General features: G+C 41.5%; 1 protein-coding gene across 2 annotated transcripts in view; it reads right to left on the reverse strand.

The window, feature by feature from the left end:
* Positions 1 to 18,678, reverse strand: part of LOC143036418 (charged multivesicular body protein 2b-like) — an 82,723-nt gene that overhangs the window by 17,631 nt on the left and 46,414 nt on the right. For both annotated transcript variants that reach the window (XM_076203759.1, XM_076203760.1), the window contains exons 3-4: positions 7,284 to 7,464; positions 3,578 to 3,684 (exon numbers count right to left, since the gene is read on the reverse strand). In XM_076203759.1, the coding sequence (XP_076059874.1) occupies positions 3,578 to 3,684; positions 7,284 to 7,464 (288 nt within the window). The remainder of the gene's footprint in view (positions 1 to 3,577; positions 3,685 to 7,283; positions 7,465 to 18,678) is intronic.

Consider the following 18,678-nt stretch of genomic DNA (forward strand, 5'->3'; position numbering starts at 1 on the left):
CTCCCCTTCACCTACTAATTTCAGCTGGTGACAGGAAGTCCCACACCAATACAATGCATACATACATACATACATATACCAAGGCTTTTTCCCCCTTACAAGGGAGGTAGCCAAAAAGGGAAAGGCATAAAAACACTCCCACCCATTTCATCCCTAAATACACTCCACACCCCTCCCACCCTTCCTCTCATCTGAGCACCTCCTGGATGACGGGTCATCCCTGCACCCTGCCCACCGCCCTGGGTCAGAAGCAGTGTCGCAAGACACAGTACATCCACAGCAAGGCCGCTTCATTTAATCGGCGACCCCCCCTCTCCGTCCCCCTTTGCATATAAGGCGAGGACGGGGAGAAATCCCTTCGGGCTGCGTCAAAATTTACTCACACATACTACCCCGCCCATTCCTCCTCATGCAGTCACAACATCATCCATATATGTGTGGAGGGCTTAAGGACTGTTTTCAGCCACTGTGGGAAGTGGAAAACACTACATTGCTTCTGACCCAGGGTAGAGGGTGGGATACAGGGATGACCTGTCATCCATGAAGAGCTAAAATGAGAGGGGGGAAAGGGAGGTTGATGGGAGTGAAGTGAGTGGGAATGAAATGGGTGGAGTGGGTATATGCCTTTTGACTTGGCTACCTCCCTGGTAAGGGGGAAAAACCCTTGGTATATAGAAAACTTGAGGCAACAATTCATTTGGCAATTGGCAACTGTTCCCTTCCTTCTACTACTTTCAGCTAGTGATACAGAAACAGTTGCACATTAATACAACATGGACTAGAACCCAAAATTTCTTCCCAGAGAGATCTATGGGAAAGCCCAAAGAATGTTACATAGCATAACATAAGAATGAGACTGCAAGAGACCATAAGGCCTACACTAGACAGCTCCATATCCATCACCACCTGTCATCCCCATCCATAAAGTTGTCTAATCGTTTCTTAAAACAACTGATAGTTTCATCGCTTACTACATGGTTACTAAGTCTATTCCATTCATCGACCACCCTATTAGTAAACTAATTCTTGCCTATTTCCTTCTTTAATCTAAATTTGTTCAGTTTAAATCCATTACTGCAAGTCATACCCTGTTGCTTTAATATGATGACCTTGTTTGCATTACCCTTGTTAAAGCCTTTGATCCACTTGAACACTTCTATTAGATCACCCCACACTCTGTGTCTTTCCAGAGTGTAAGTTAACCTCTTCAGTACGGGCCTTAAATCTCGCGGGCAGCAGCCAATGCCAGCCGTACGACGTGTCGTAATAATACTCGCATCATAAAATATAGTCACCGCTTATATCGATCGTTCTCTCTTTCACCCATGAATTTTGAAAACCATAGAGAATGTGATTAAGGGCAGTTTATAGAGAATGTCAAAACGCAGGGGCGACTACAATAAATATAATCAAGACGCCGATATGGCAGCCTCGCATATCCACTTGCTCCTCATGACGCCTACGTATGTGGCACCGTATGGAAGGGGTTAAGGTGCCTAAGCCTCTCTTCGTAAGGCAAATTTCTGAGTCCATATATCATTTTGGTCATACTTCTCTGTACTGAATCTAGTGAATTGATGTCCATTCTATAGGACGGAGACCACAACTGTACCGCATGGTCAAGGATGGGTCCAACTATCACTAGATAGAGTCTGATAATTACCTCTGCACTTCTATTCGTTACCATCCTAGTAATGAAACCTAATGCTCTGTTAGATTTATTCCTGGCGCTAATGCACTGTTTCCTGATTTTAAGGTCCGGACTCACTAGAACTCCCAAGTCTCTCTTGCACTCAGTTTTCTCTAAAAGCATGTTATCTAGGCTGTATCTATTTTCTGGGTTGTGAAGCCCTACGTTTAACATGTTACATTTAGAGATATTGAAGTTCATTTGCCATTTCACCAACCATGTGAACAATTTGTTAAGATCATCCTGCAGAATCTCTTCGTTGTCTCCTAACCTGAGTAGGCGTCCTATTTTTGTGTCGTCCGCAAACTTACTAACATCACTTTTTATCCCATTGTCTAAGTCGTTTATGTACATAATGAACAACAAGGGACCCAAAACCGAGCCCTGGGGGGCCCCACTAGTAACATTGCCCCACCTACATTTTACTCCATTTATGGTGACCCGCTGTTTTCTGTTACTAATCCAAGCTCTAATCCATTCTAACACTTTTCCTCCTATGCCATGGACTTTGAATTAATTTAGTAGTCTCTGGTGTGGCACCTTGTCAAACGCTTTGCTAAAGTCAAGGTAAATAACATCGTAATTATTATTGTTATCTGATGCATTATATACTTTAGTGTAAAAGGATAGAAGATTAATCACACATGACTTACCCTTGGAGAAACCATGCTGTGTATCACAAATTAAATTATGTCTTTTGATGTGTTCTCCGAGTCTATTTACTATTATTGATTCAAGCATTTTTCCTATAACTGATGTCAAACTGATTGGCCTGTTGTTGCATATAGACAATTTATCTCCCTTCTTAAAAACAGGAACAATGTTTGCCTGCCCCCAAGCAGTAGGCACAAAACCAGTGTCTACCAATTTATTAAATATTTCAGTTAACTGGTCGCAGATTTCAAATTTACACTCCTTACGTTAACCTCTTCAGTACGGGCCTTAAATCTCGCGGGCAGCAGCCGATGCCAGCCGTACGACGTGTCGTAATAATACTCGCATCATAAAATATAGTCACCGCTTATATCGATCGTTCTCTCTTTCACCCATGAATTTTGATAACCATAGAAAATGTGATTACAGACAGTTTAGAGAGTATGTCATTACGGAGGGGCAACTACAATAAATATAATCAAGACGCCGATATGGCAGCCTCGAGTATCCACTTGCTCCTCATGACGCCTACGTATGCAGCACCGTATGGAAGGGGTTAAGCATTCTCCGAAAAATTTCGTCTGGACCCGGGTATTTTGTAGCTTTAAGTCTTTCAATCTGCTTGACTACTTCTACTTTACTAATGCTGATATTAGATAGACTACTTTCTTCATCCCCACTGAAAATCGGATTGCAGTCAGGTATTTTATCTAACCTCTTATTAGTAAACACCAAGAGAAAATATTTGTTAAACTCCTCACTCATTTTTTCCTCCGATTCTATCATGACATTTTCATTGTTTCATGTTGCCAGCTGCAGTGGGGCTCCAGGTTTCCAGTCAGTAAAACTCAAGGCAACAATTACTATTATCATTCTTTAAATTAACATAAGCCCATACGCTTTTTCAAAGACCCAAAACTAATACATTCAAACATATTTTCCTGCCACTAGGATTTTACGTGCACTCCTCCAATCCATTGAGACAATTTCCTCCCTGAGATATAAATCTAATCTTAAGAAATTTATTTAAAATAGTATTTTGTTGCTACTGAGATAAGCAAACTTTCCCTTATATGAAGGAAGCCTTATAATATTCAACTTTATAATACTTCAATTAACCCCTTCCATACTGGGTGGCATCCTTTTATTTTGGCAGCTTACAGATTATTTCATTTAACATAAAAGTAATAATAATAAATAACATCATATACTGTAAAACGTTACAGAACTTACTTTGCCTCCAATTTCAATGCCAATTTCATCCAAGACCTGATTTACAATGGCATCACTTTCTTCTTCATCTCCATCTTCCGTAAGTATATCATCCAATGTGTCATTCACTGTAAATTCAATAGTTCCTTATTACAAAGGGATTCTTATACAAAAGTCTGACATATAAAATGCACACTTGCCTATAGTTACATAGCACAATTTTCAATAATTTTTTTTATTATATAGCAGGTTAACTAACCTGTCAACCAAATCAAACTAGTTACAATTGATCCTGTGGGACTGAAATTAATGAAGTGTGACCTCCCTATTCCAAATCCTGACCATAACATCATAGGTCTCACCTATGCAGAAGACCTAACAATAAAAGCTCAGCACAACAACTACAAAATAGCTGCCAAGAACACCTAAACAAACAATAACAGCAGCTAAGACAATAAAATTACAGCCTCGACTTGGAAATCAACAATGACATTCTTCACCCCCAAACAATCATGAATCAGAGAAATATCAGTCAAATTGAATGGCCTACTTTTCCCATGGAACAAGAGTCTGAAAATCCTCAGCCTCACTTTTGATATGCATATATCTTTCAGCTTACACATCAAGGACCTAACATTGAAAATAAAAAATCAACAAGAAAATAAACATACTATGAACTACAAAAGCAAAGGTTCTGGCCTTATTCACTACAACCAAGAAAACAAAGACACTCTTCAAATTACATGAAACAAAATATTATTATTAACAAGCTACACTAAAACAATTCTATAAGAAAATCTACACACAAATCAATTTTTTCCCATACATACATACATATACCAAGGCTTTTTCCCCCTTACAAGGGGGGTAGCCAAAAAGAAAGGCATAAAATCATTCCCACCCATTCCATCCCTGAATACACTCCACTCCCCTCCACCCTCCCTCTCATCTTAGCACCTCCTGGATGATGGGTCATCCCTGCACCTTGTCCACTGCCCTGGGTCAGAAGCAGTGTCGCAAGACACAGCACATCCACAGCAAGGCCGCTTCATTAAATCGGCGACCCCCCCTCTCCGTCCCCCCCATGCATAAAAGGAGAAGACGGGGAGAAATCCCTTCGGGCTGCGTCAAAATTTGTTCACATATACCACCTCACCCCCCCATCTCCCCGCCCATTCCACCTCATGCATCACAACATCATACAATATACAACCATTCTCCATTCACCCCTGTTTTCTGTCCTCTCCCGTCCTTCCTCAACAGACATTCCCCTCTTCCCCTAAGCCCCCTTCACCCCATCCATCCACCTCATCCAAGGACGTCCCTTCACGATCACTCCCTCCACATCTGCCTTTCATACCTCTTTTACTAGTCTTTCTTCACTCATTCTTTCCATGTGTCCAAACCATCCTAATACTCTTTCATCAACCCTATCTCCCAACTCCCTTTCCACCCCTGATCTCCTCCTCACCTCCTCATTTCTCACTCTATCCAGCCTAGTAACCCCTATCATACTTCTCAGACACCTCATCTCAAACACATTTAAACTCCTTCTCTCTTCCTCTCTTATGTTCCATGTTTCTGCTCCATACAGTGCTGTTGGCACAATCACTCCTTCATATAGTCTCCTCTTAGCATCCATTCCCAAATGTCTATTCCTCATTACACTTTTTAATCCACCAAGGCATTTACTCGCTTTTCTCAATCTACATTCTACCTCCACCTTCACTCCACCTTTTCCTGCCACATTTCCACCCAAGTATCTAAAACTATCTACTTCCTCCAGTCGCTCTCCCTTAATGCTCACTTCCAGACTACTGCCACTTTCACCCCTTGTACATCTCATCACCTTACTTTTACCCACATTTATCTTCAGCTTTCTTCTATCACACACTCTCCCAAACTCTGTCACCAACTTCCTCAATCCCTCCTCCGATCCTGCCACAAGCGCAGTGTCGTCCGCAAACAACAGCTGGCTCACCTCCCACTTTTCTCAATTTTCTTTATCCATCTCCAATCCCTGACCCACTACCCTTGCATTTACCTCTCTCACTACCCCATCCATGTATAAGTTGAACAGTCAGGGCGACATAATGCATCCTTGATGAAGTCCCACCTTTACCTTGAACCACTCACTCTTTCCATTTCTAATCCTGACACAAGCTCTACTACTCTCATAAAAACTCTTGACAGCTCCTAAAAGCTTTCCTCCTATCCCGTATATCCGCAAAACCTCCCACAGTGCCTTTCTGTCTACCCTGTCTGTCGTAAGCCTTTTCCGGGGCCATAAAAGCCCAAAAAACGTCCTTCCCCTTTCCTATAGCTTTCTCACATATCTGTCTTACCACAAAAATCTGATCTACACAACCTCTACCCATCCTAAATCCACACTGTTTCTCACCAATTACAACCTCTGTTCCTCTCCTAATCCTCTCAATCAAGATCCTCCCATAAGCCTTCCCAACTACACTTAACCTCTTCAGTACGGGTCTTAAATCTTGCGGGCAGCAGCCGCTGCCAGCCGTACGACGTGTCGTAATAATACTCGCATCATGAAATACAGTCACCGCTTATATCGATCGTTCTCTCTTTCACCCGTGAATTTTGATAACCATAGAAAATGTGATTAAAGACAGTTTAGAGAGTATGTCATTATGCAGGGTCAACTACAATAAATATAATCAAGATGCCAATATGGCAGCCTCACGTATCCACTTGCTCCTCATGCCGCCTATGTATGTGGCACCGTATGGAAGGGGTTAACAAGCTAATCCCTTTGAAACTACTACATTCACACTTGTCCCCTTTTCCCTTGTAAAGTGGAACTATACAGGCAGTCCTCCAGCACTCTACCCTCTCTCCAGCAAACATTAAATAACCTTACCAGCCAGTCCACCATCACTGTACCTCCTATTTTTAGACATTCTGCATGGCATCCATCCAGACCAGGTACCTTAACAGGATATAATTTTTTTTTTGCCCTTAATTCCATCCATCCATCCCATAAATAACACAAGCATAAAAAAAAAAAGTGGACTACCCAACCATCTATAATAGCCTGCACTGAACTCGAATCACAAAACATGCAATCCAAGACCAACTACTAAACTCCCTACTCATCCTAACTCCATGTAAAACAACAACTATACTGGTCCAACTGCCTTCAGGCAGCTTCAAGACAATACCAACACAGAATAAGCCTGGTCAAAGAAGCAAACTACCCTAAATGCAAACAAAAGAGAAACAAGAGGACACGCAAAGAAACTAAAGAAAGACAGCTACAGAAGAGATCTGAAAAAGAACAGTTTCCCATGCAGAGTGATTGACATCTGGAACAAACTGAACAGTGAAACAGTTAATGCCAGAACTATACACGAATTCAAAAGCAAACTGGATATGGAGAGATACAAAAACGGGTCAAAACGAGCATAGCTCTAGTCCCGTAAAATACAACTAGGTAATACAGAAGACACCAAATACCTCATCCTACACTGCCCTATCCTGGTCTTACTCAGACAACAACACATCTCTTTCTAGAGTTGCTGTTGCCATTATCTGGGAGCCATGAGCTTCCTGCAAGAGAGACAACAACACAATATCTCTTTCTTGAGTTGCTGTTGCCATTAACTGGGAGCCATAAGTCTCCTGATAGAGACTTAGGGCAATAGATTGATTGGCTAATATACCAAACTTGCAATATCATAAGTACTTCAGGTTTCTTACATACCAATTTCTTCTGTCATGCCCATCTTCATAGCAGCTTTTTCAAAGTCTTGCATATTCTTGGCTATATCTTCTGGTTTCATGATCTTGTTCATATTGGCCATTGTCTTGCTGGCAGTGCCCATGGCATTGGACAATTTCACATTTGCATGCATTGCCTTCTGCTGAGCAGCAACAGATGTGATCTGTTTCATAAGATTAAAAAAGTGTCATACAAAAGACCACAGATATACAGAATATTTGAAGATGCTTCATGAATGTAGAGGGAAGATAATGGAGGAAACATGATGAAGAGAAGAAAATTAGACAGAAAAGCACGTGAAAATAATTAAGAACAGAAGTGAGAAAGGAGAGCAACTTCAACCGTTTCACATGAGGACAGTTGACAACCCGTAACTCTTTTCTTACTAGCCAGTAACATAAAAACAGAGCCACAATGATATAATACAGACAGTTCAAAGTTTCTTCACAGAGGGATCTATAGAGGATTTCAGGATGATGACTGCCTATAGTGGAGCTATGGCTTATCTTTCAGTCTTTGATATTAAATAATTTATAATATCATAGGATTTATATGCCCCAGGAACTCAAGATCCTTTAAAACAAAAGCATCCTATAGAGGAATTGAGCATGTTTATCATTGATGTTGCATTTTATCAGCCAGCAACAATTAATCAATCCCTTACTGGCTACACTTAACAGACTCCCTCTAACACTACTACATTTATACTTGCCCCCTTTTCCTTTGTATAGTGAATTATACATACACCCCTCCAATTCAAGCACACATTTCCTTCCCTATGACACAATGGAACCATGTCATCACCCATTCCACTTTAACTGCTTCCTTCATCAAACATTCCACATAATAACTATATAACCCAAATGCTGTACCCGTTTTCATCTTTTTCAATGTACTCTGTATCTCTTTTTTTGCCATAGCCTATCATTCTCCTCTCCTTTATTATAATACATATGTATGAAAGTGGCAGTTGTCAACAAGTCTACTGAAACAAACACGTACTAATAAAGGTTCTGTCCTCACATGGTGTTTATTTTAATCACAGTACATACATACATATACATATATGTATATGAGTGGAAGGGTGGTGAGTTAAACACAAAGAACAGTTGGAGTTTTATTCACTGACGTTTCGTCCTTACCAGGACATTCTCAAAGTACATACAGTTTCAGAAAATTAACAGCTTATATAATCCATCCTTGCCGTGTTCCCCTCCTCCTATACTCTCATCCGTCCTCTACCCGACTCCGACTATGTCACTTCTCCCTCCGTTCTCAATTGTCCTTTTTACCTCCTTGACAATCAGAGTACTTACCGCTCCTGCTAATTTTATAAACCCTTCCCTATGGTTGATGCAGGGATGGGAAGTAATGTAGGCTGCCTCCACTATTTTTCTTTTCTTTTTCTCTAGACCTTTGTGGAGCACCTCTATCTTTTTCCAATCTGGAAGATGACCACATTGGTCTAAATGAACTACTAGCGAGTTGGAGGTTCTGTGAGCTCTGACGTCATTTTTGTGCTCATATGTCCGTAGCTCCACTGATCTTCCCGTCTCTCCATAATATCCTAACGGACAACCACCACATGGTATATTGTAAATCGCGCCCTTCTCTATATCCTTTTCTGATTTATTTCTATTCTTGACAACTTCTCCTAATTTTTTACCCGTGGAGAAAGCAACGCTCACACCCGCTTTTGTGAGAATATGTCCCAACTCCTCCGCGTACTTCGAGTTGGGGACGGACAAAAACTCCGCCCTGCCTTCTCCGGACCAGTCGTCCTTCTTCCTTCTCATTATTGCCGTTGCTTTCTTCCTCAATCTGTGCAGTAGTCCTTCCGGGTATCTGAGTATGTACTTTGAGAATGTCCTGGTAAGGACGAAACGTCAGTGAATAAAACTCCAACTGTTCTTTGTGTTTAACTCACCACCCTTCCACTCATTTGTCTTACATACTTCAACATATATGTATATATATGACTGAAAAGGTGGTGAGGTAAACACCGAGAACAAGTGGATTTTTTATTCATTAATGTTTTGTCCTGCCCTCACCACCTTTCCACTCATTTGTCTTCCATACTTGTGGCAGGATCAGAGGAAGGATTGAGGAAGTTAGTGACAGAGTTTGGGAAGGTGTGCAAAAGAAGGAAATTGAAAATAAATGTGAGTGAAAGGTCATGAGATGTACAAAGGGAGAAAGTGGCAGCAGGCTGGAAGTGAGTATTAAGGGAGAGAGACTGGGGGTAGTGGATAATTTTAGATACTTGGGGGCAAATGTGGCAGGAAACAGAGGAGTGGAGGTAGAATGTAGATTGAGAAGAGCAAGTAAATGCCTTGGGGGATTAATTTTTTTTTATGAGAAATAGACATTTGGGAATGTATGCTAAGAGGAGATTATATGAAGGAGTGATTGTGTCAACAGCACTGTATGAGACAGAAACATAAAACATAAGAGGGAGAGTTTGAATGTGTTTGAGATGAGGTGCCTGAGAAGTATGATAGGGGTTACTAGACTGGATATAGTGAGAAACAAGGAGGTGAGGAGGAGAATGAGGGTGGAGAGGGAGTTGTTGTTGTTGTTGTTGTTGTTGTCGTTCCCTAGACTGTCTGTCCAAGCAGTCCCGTCTCCCCAAGGAATGCTACAGCCGAAACTGGGTTTTCCCACAAATCCTTTATAGAGTGTATGTTGTGTTGTTTGCGTGCATGATTGTGTATAATGCAGTCTTCCATTATGTGTTGTATGGTATGGGGTGAAGTGTTACATCCTGGGCAGCTGTTCACAATGCGGTCATCCAGCCTCTTCTGGTAGCTTAGAAGTGCTGGGTGGTGGCCGCACCGCAGTCTGGCCAGGCGGACTCTGTCCTTTCGTGGGAGAGAGGATTTAGAAGGGTGGATATCAGGGGGTCTGGCATGCAGCAGTGTGTTGTCTTTCAGTGTGTTAATGGAGCGGTGAGTGATATGATTATATGTTTCCGGAGGCTGGTATTTGGTGGTTGTGGAGGAAGAGAAGAGAGTATCTGTGTGTGATACAGGTCTTTGGGTGTTATTTTAATGTTTCTTGGTGTGTGTGGGTGTTCTGCTATGTAGTGTAGCGGGTGTGATGTGTTTGTGGTGGCTGCGGCAGGTGTTTGAGTGCCTCTCATGTCGAGGTGGTCCTTGACTTTGAGGACTTTTGTTTCATGGTGTAAATAGTCTGTAGGTGTTGTATTTGTGCAGCCTGTAATTGTTTTTAGGGCTTTGTTTTGTATGATTTGAAGGGTGTTGTGGTGTGTCTCACTGAGGTGAGATTAGGAGCCCATGCAGGACTCGCATAATTCATCACTGAGCGTATGCATTGTTTGTATATTGTTGTATTAGTTTCTTTGTTTTGTCCATATGTTGTTCCAGCGATTGACTTAAGTGCGTTAAGTCTAGGTGTGTACTTGTTTTTTATGTTTGTGATGTGTTGTTTGAAAGATATGTTACACCAAGAATTTTCGGTGTGTTTGTGTGTGGTATTAGTGTTGTTGTAGAGATGAGGTATGTATTTGTGTTCTTTTGTCCAGTTGGTGAGAAGTGTTGCTGTAGATTTGGTTGGAGCTATTTTGAGTCTGTTTGTGATGAACCATGTGTTGAGTGTATCAAGGTATGGCTGGATTATTTCTGCAGCTTTGTCTGTGTTACGATGTGTGCATGTGATTGTTATGTCATCTGCGTAGGAAGAGATTTTTATTTCTGAGGTGTCTGGTGTGGGTAAGTCATGCATGTATAGATTAAAGAGTGTGGGGGATAGAACAGAGCCCTGTGGTACTCCATTCTTAATGTTTCTGATGTGCGATGATTGGCCATTATATGACACGTAAGCATTCCTACCTGCCAGATAATTGGCCAGCCATCTTTAGGTGTTATTGTGGATGTCTGTGTTATATATTTTGTTAGGTTGTGGCGGGGGATAGCATCAAAAGCTTTACTAATGTCTAATGTTATAAGAAGTGTTCTGTGGTGGGGCCTATCTGAATTGATGCCATCTAAAATTCTTTGTGTGAGGTTTATCAGAAGTGTGTTTGTGGAGTGTAGTGGCCTAAAACCGTGTTGTGAGTCAGCAAGGGGAATATGTGGTGTGACAAGTTTAAGTATTAGGCGTTCAATGACTTTAGAGGGGGTGCAGAGAAGTGTGATTGGGCGGTGCGATGTTGGGATTGTTGGGTCTTTGTTCGGTTTTGGAATGGTGATTATTTTACCATGCTTCCTGATGTCGGGTATAGTGTTGTGTGAATAGCTGTAGTTTGCAATGTTTGTGAGTGCGTGTATACCTTGTGGTCCAATGTGTTTTAGGTGGATGTTACTTATGTTATCAGGGTCACAGGCAGATGAGTGCTTGAAATTATGTATTATGTGTTTTGTCTGACTGTCTATGAAGGGTGTATAGTCTGAGTCTGTGGGAAAGTCTTTCTTACGTCAAATAGTGCATCGGTCGTCAGGGTGAGAAGTGAGATGGCTTGTCTGTGCAAAATGATTTATGAGTGTGTTTGCTTGTTGTCTGTTTGAGGGTAGATTGTCTGTTATTGTGATTATTGCTGCATGAGAGCATGTTGTGTTACTGTTGGATAGTGTAATGCTGTTGAGTCTTTTGTACAATTTCCTGGTGTTTGTTTTGTGATCAAGTGTATTGATAAAAGTTTTGCCAATTTTGTGTTTTTTGTTTGTGTATTTTATTGGCAATCACAGTGTTTAGTGTTTGTATTTGGTCTGCTATGTTTTGAGGGATAGGTGTGGGGGTATTGTGTTTAAGTGTCTCTCGTTGTCTGATGAGGCCTTGGATTTCTGGTGTGAAGTTGGGGTTGTGTGATTTTCTGTTGCCTCTAGGGATGTATCTCTTGTCTGCATTTTGTATGATTGTATTAAAAGTGTGCACAGCATTGTTTATGTTTGTGATTGGTGTACTGTTAACCCCTTCCATACGGTGCCGCACACGTAGGCGTCATGGACTTAGATCTCGGTGGCAGCAGCCAATGCCAGCCGTACGACGTGTCGTAATAATACTCGCATCATAAAATATAGTCACCGCTTATATCGATCGTTCTCTCTTCACCCGTGAATTTTGATAACCATAGAAAATGCGATTACAAAAGAATTAGAAAGAATGTCATTATGGAGGGGCGACTACAATAAATATAATCAAGACGCCGATATGGCAGCCTCGCGAATACACTCGCTCCACATGACGCCTACGTGTGCGGCACCGTATGGAAGGGGTTAAGTGTTTCAAAATGTTGTTCTGTCTCTTCAGTAAAAGCTTCCCAGTTAGCTCTCTTGTAATTGGTGTATGTGTGTCTGTGGCCAACTGTGGTGCATTTTGTTTTGGTGGTGATGATGATTGGAAGGTGGTCAGAACCAAGGGTTCTGACCACTCTCCATGATGTTGTTGGGGTTAGGCAGGGGGAGCAGAAGGTGATATCAGGAGAGGAGGGAGTGTATAGGGCTTGGTGTGGGATATGTGTATGATTATGTGTGCTGTTCATGATAGTCAATGAGTCAAACTGAGTCTGTATATCAAGCCCTCTGTCTGTGTCAGGGTTGTCGACATACTAGGCAGACGACTTGGTGTTGAAGTCACCACCCATGATCAGGTTGGGGATTGAGGCTAGTTGGCTAAATTGAGGCCTGAAGGTGTTTGGAACTGTGGGGGATGATTGGGGGGGAATGTACATGCTAACTATTGTCAGTGTTGATTTGTTGCCTGTGCGGATTCGAATGGATTGGATTTCTGTAGTGTTATCTGTGGTAGGGAGGAGAATTTTGGTTGTGGCACTTGTGTCCACAAAACAGATGGAGTGGTGGATCAGGATGATAGAGTCCACCGCCATTGCCGTCGGTCCGGTCTTGTCTGATGGTGGTGTAATTATGAAATGATGGTGTTTTGTGTGTCTTAGTTTTGTTTCTTGTATAATTCCAATGTGTATGTTGTGTTGTTTAAGAAAGTGTTCGAGTTCATGTTTTTTCGTGTTAATACCATCAATGTTGTGTTGTAATATGTTGATGTTGTGTGTTCTGTATGTGTTGTATATTGCTGTCTGGGGTTGAGGTTGGGGTGTTAATGGGGAAGGTATAGGATCTAGGTTAGAGGGGGGGAAAGGAGAGATTGGGGACAAAGGAAGGGGAGTACTGATTGGGGATAAGGGCCAAGGGAAATTGGGAATGGGTAAGGGTGCTGGCTGTGGTTGGGGAGGTGGGAGTGGGGTTATTGGAGGGCAGGTAGAACATGTCCAAGTGTTTGTGTATTGGTTTGTGTCAGCAAGTGTTGTACAAGTGAGGTGGGCCCAGTTTTTGCACATATTGCACTGAACTGAGCCCTTTGTCTGTCTGCTTGAGGTAATAGGTTTAGAGCATGTTGGGCATGTGTATTTTGTGGTGGGCCCAGGATTGCTCTCTACATCTCCAGCTAAAAGTAGAAGAAGAGGGGTGATTGATGGAAAATCACCCCTCGGTGCAGAAAAAACGTAACATTGCATGTTGAGAAAAAGGATTGTGGTACTCCCCAAGGCAGTCGTAGCTCCTCTTGGGGATCGGAGCCACCTGCGTAGAGCCAGTGGCCAGGGCTGGTTGCCGCCGTTTGGCCCCCAGCTCTTGGGGTTGGGGGGTGGTCCCCCGACGTAGACGCTGTGGCTCCAGGACCTGGAGAGGGAGTTGGGAGTTAGGGTTAATGAAAGAGTATTGGGATGGTTTGGACACATGAAAAGAATGAGTGAAGAAAGATTAGTAGAAGAGGTGTGGAAGGCAGAGGTAGAAGGAGTGAACATGAGGGGGCAACCAAGTATGAGATGGATGGATGGATGGGGTAAAAGGGGCATTAGGAAAGATAGGATTGTCTGTTGAGGAAGGATGGGAGAAGACAGAAGAAGATAGGGGTGAATGGAGAATGGTTGTGTATGGATGATGCTGTGATGCATAACAGGGAGTGGGTGGGGGGATGGAGAGTGAGGGAGCATGTGTGAAAAAATAATTTGGCACAGCCCAAAGGGATTTCTTCCCATCTTCTCTTTTTCTGCATGAGGGAACAGATAGGGGGGTTACTGATTTAATGAAGCAGCCTTGCTGTGGATGTGCTGTGTCTTGCAACACTGCTTCTGACCCCCCAGGGCAGTGGGCAATATACAGGGGTGACCCATCATCCAGGAGGAGCCAATATAAGAGGGAGGGAGGGTGGTGAATGGGAGTGGAGTATGTGGGGATAGAATGGGGGAGAGTGGATTTTATGTCTTTGTTTTTTGGCTACCTCCCTTGTATGGGGGAAAAAGCCTTTAGTATATGTATGCATTTATATATATATATATATATATATATATATATATATATATATATATATATATATATATAAAATGCCCATTTTCCCTTTATCAAGGGGATGGCACAGTTAAATTTTGCACACCCTCCCAAATTCCATCACTAACTTCCTAATTTCTCCTCTGATCCTGCTACAAGCGCAGTGTTGTCCACAAACAACAACTGGCTTATCTCCCACTTTTCTCCATTTTCTTTAACCTTCTCCAATCCCCAGCCCATTACCCTTGTGTTTACCACTTGTACCACCCCATCCATGTATAAATTGAATAACCAAGTCAACATAACACATCTTTAGTGAAGTCCCATCTTTACCTCAAACCACTCACTTTCTCCATTTCTAATTCTAACACAGGCTCTACTACTTTTGTAAAAATTCTTGACCCCTTCTAATGGCTTTCGTCCTATCCCACGTATCTGCAATACCTCCCACAGTGCCTTCCTGTCAACCCTGTCATAAGCCTTTTCCAAATCCACACAAGTCCAAAAAACATCCTTACCTTTTCCTACAGTTTTCTTACTAGACCTGTTCAAAAAACAACTTTTTCATATTTTCATGTTACTGTACTTTTTCCCATGCTTTTTGACTTAAAAAAGCAAAAAATCACATACATTTTTATCTAGTATGTATGGAAGCATTGCTGCATGGAGGCTAATTTTTTTTTTGCTATTTTACCAAAAGGGCCAAATTTGTGGCATTTCTAAGCATATTTTGTTGTATAACTTTTTCTCTCTCCAAGATAGGAGCAACAAATTAGGTATTAAATGAAAAAACAGAATCTACATATAGCAACCATTAGAACTGATGAAATTTTCTTCTGAATTTTGAAAGATATGAAATTGTTGAAAATCCTAACTTTTTTGCTAACCTGGAGACTTTGTATGGGTTTTTTGAATTCTAAGTGAATTTAGACCAAAATTCATACATAATTTCTGTATTTGATTTCATATTTCATATTTACAGAAACCTGTTAATGATGTTGGACAATACTGATTAGTACAAAAGCAAGACCAACATAGAAACTTGATCAAAATCCTGAAACTTATCCATAAGATGCTTTACAATGGCATTAAGCAAGGAGCTACGAGGATGCACAGTTGATGTCTCAGAACCTCCACCTGCAGTCCACAAGCAAGCATCAAGTCGGCCGTCCACCAGATCTCTCACTGAAACCTTCCTGGTCGGATACCCTTCAGCTTGCATCAGTGGTTCCCAGCTTCCCACCAACAGACAAGCATTCCAGTACTTCCTTTATCTCCAAAGTTTACCAGAAAATACAAGGAAACCCATGGTTCAAGACCTCGCCTATGAAACGGTTGAAGCTATCATCCCATTCTGGCAGATGGCTAGGATCAAGACAATGACCAGACAGAACTGCATGAAGTTCTTCATGAAATTCCAAGACAAACACAGAGCACTGATGAAGAGCAAAGGAAGAGCAAGTGGCCCTGGAGGAAAGTGGAGTGCATTTGTCTTGGAATTGGACAGCTTGTTCAACACAGGAGCTCAAGATGCTGTCCGGGATATTGAGAGCAACAGACTGTTATCCAAGGAGAGGAAAGATGAGGACATCAGGTTCTACTAGGGCCAGAGGACTGAGAGGAAAGGTTGCATGTTGGGTCATGACAAGATCTTTGAGACAAGATCCCAGCAATAAGTAGGCCGAACTGAGAGGCACTTGCAGAGGCAAGAACAAGGTAATCATACTTTCATACTTTTACTTATCATACTTTTGAATATCACAACAAGTTGGAAGTTTTACATGCTTACCACAGTGTATTATTTTGCAGTTTTACATGCTTACCACATTGTATTATTTTGCTGCTGCAGCAGAACAAAAGGCAGTTACTCATGTGAATGACCTTACCTGGGGTGATTCCAGTGACAGTGAAGCTAACACTGAGGATATGGATTACTAGCAGCCTCTTCCTAGATGTTCTTACCATGAAGACACTATCACTTAGACATTCCCCAGGAGAGTCAAGGAATGTGATGCCATCTGCAATACAGCTGATCATCTTGGCTTATCTGACAATCAAGTTACTGCCCTAGTTTCTGCCACCTTGAAACATGGTGGGGCTGATCTGGACAAGTTAATAATATCTAGTTCAACAACATGTCATAACAGAATACTGTCCAGGTACAACATCAGCCACAGATACATGGCAGAGTTCAGTGAGGACCCTCCCCAGCTTGCTGCTCTACACTGGGATGGGAAGATGCTCAGAGATGTGCATCCTGGGTAGTGAACCTGGGACTACCTCAGAGACTTTAGCTGTGCTCGTGTCTGGACCACCTCCCTATCCTGAAGGGAAGTTACTGGGAGTACCTGTCATCAACAGATGAACATGCACAGCTCAAGCTGAGGCATCAATGGACTTGTTGGAGACATGGGGGCTTACAGGTGTCATAACTGCCCTTATTTTTTACACTACATCAAATAACAGTGGAGTACACAGGGGAGCTGCCAAACTGCTTGAGGAAAAGCTGAGCACTGGAGTACACAGGGGAGCTGCCAAACTGCTTGAGGAAAAGCTGAGCACTAAGGTGTTTTACCTGGCGTGCAGACACCACATCCTGGAAGTGCTAGTTGGAGCAGTCTGGGAAAAGCTGTTTGGCAAGGTGAAGAGTCTAGAGAATCCCTGGTTCAGACACTTCAAAGATGTGTGGAAGAAACTGGGGGGATGGGGGGTGAGGCTGCGTCAAATTTTGCTCAAACATACTGTTTGAGCAAAATTTGACGCAGCCTGAAGGGATTTCTCCCCGTCTTCTCCTTTTATGCATGGGGGGACAGAGAGGGGGGGTCACTGATTTAATGAAGCAGCCTTGCTGTGGATGTGCTATGTCTTGCGACACTGCTTCTGACCCAGGGCAGTGGACAAGGTGCAGGGATGACCCGTCATCCAGGAGGTGCTAAGATATGAGGGAGGGTGGAGGGGTGTGGAGTGTATTCAGGGATAGAATGGTTGGAAATGATTTTATGCCTTTTCCTTTTTGGCTACCTCCCTTGTAAGGGGGAAAAAGCCTTGGTATATGTATGTATATGTGTGTATATATATATATATATATATATATATATATATATATCATATTTTGTACTATACTACAATGCTTCTACTTCAATATAAACATCAATTCGTGCTGTCACCATGCGACGGCATTGTGTACTACTAGTACTAACTATTGCAAACAAATAACAGATGGAGATTGTGCCTGAAGCAATGTCTCCCAGTGAATTTTCTTTTCCTTCATTTTCGGTAGTTTTATCACATTTTCCTTTAATAGAAATATGCTAGATTATGATAAAGCTACATCAGAATATGAAAATCATACATTTATCAAAGAAATTTAGTGGTTTGAAATATACGAAATAGAAACAGGCTACTGATCATGGTTACTAGTGAATACGATAGGCCTACAAGTGAAGCAATGAAAAATAGAAATCAGAGTAAAGAAAATCACGAACCAATTTAATCTAATTTAAAACTGATTATGTTATAAAGACAATTGCAAATTAGGCCTGAGTGTACCCATAACCATAATTCTATCTATCTATATACAAAAGGCTTTTTCTCCCTTATCAGGGAGGTAGCCAAGTCAAAAGGCATAAGCAGTAGGTCTCATTATTCCAAGTTTAAAAAATCTAAAAAATTTGATATGTTTTGTGTTGAGAAAATTTAATAACCATCCAGTATAGAATAGTTTTATAACTAGTTACAGGATATATACCATTTATAGAAGTTTCCAGAATGTAGTTTGTATTAATGTTTCATTCATTCTATACTATGGGAGTTATAGCCAGTGGAATGTATTTCTATTTTTAATAAATATTCAATAAATATAATTATTAATTCAAATTCCTGAATAATTTGTCAACCGTCAAGTGACAGAGATGATTTTTATGTTTAAATAATTTAAACTAGCTACTTTACCTTTGTTGACAGTCTAATTAATTCAGATGATGTTAACATCTAGAACTCCATCATGTACACACGTATGACAGTGTAGACAATAGTAAATATCCACTACGTATGCACTATGCACGTACATCGTCATG

Source organism: Oratosquilla oratoria, chromosome 20, assembly GCF_046742065.1.
Source record: "Oratosquilla oratoria isolate Oo_2021 chromosome 20, ASM4674206v1, whole genome shotgun sequence".
Classification (NCBI taxonomy): Eukaryota; Metazoa; Arthropoda; class Malacostraca; order Stomatopoda; family Squillidae; genus Oratosquilla; species Oratosquilla oratoria.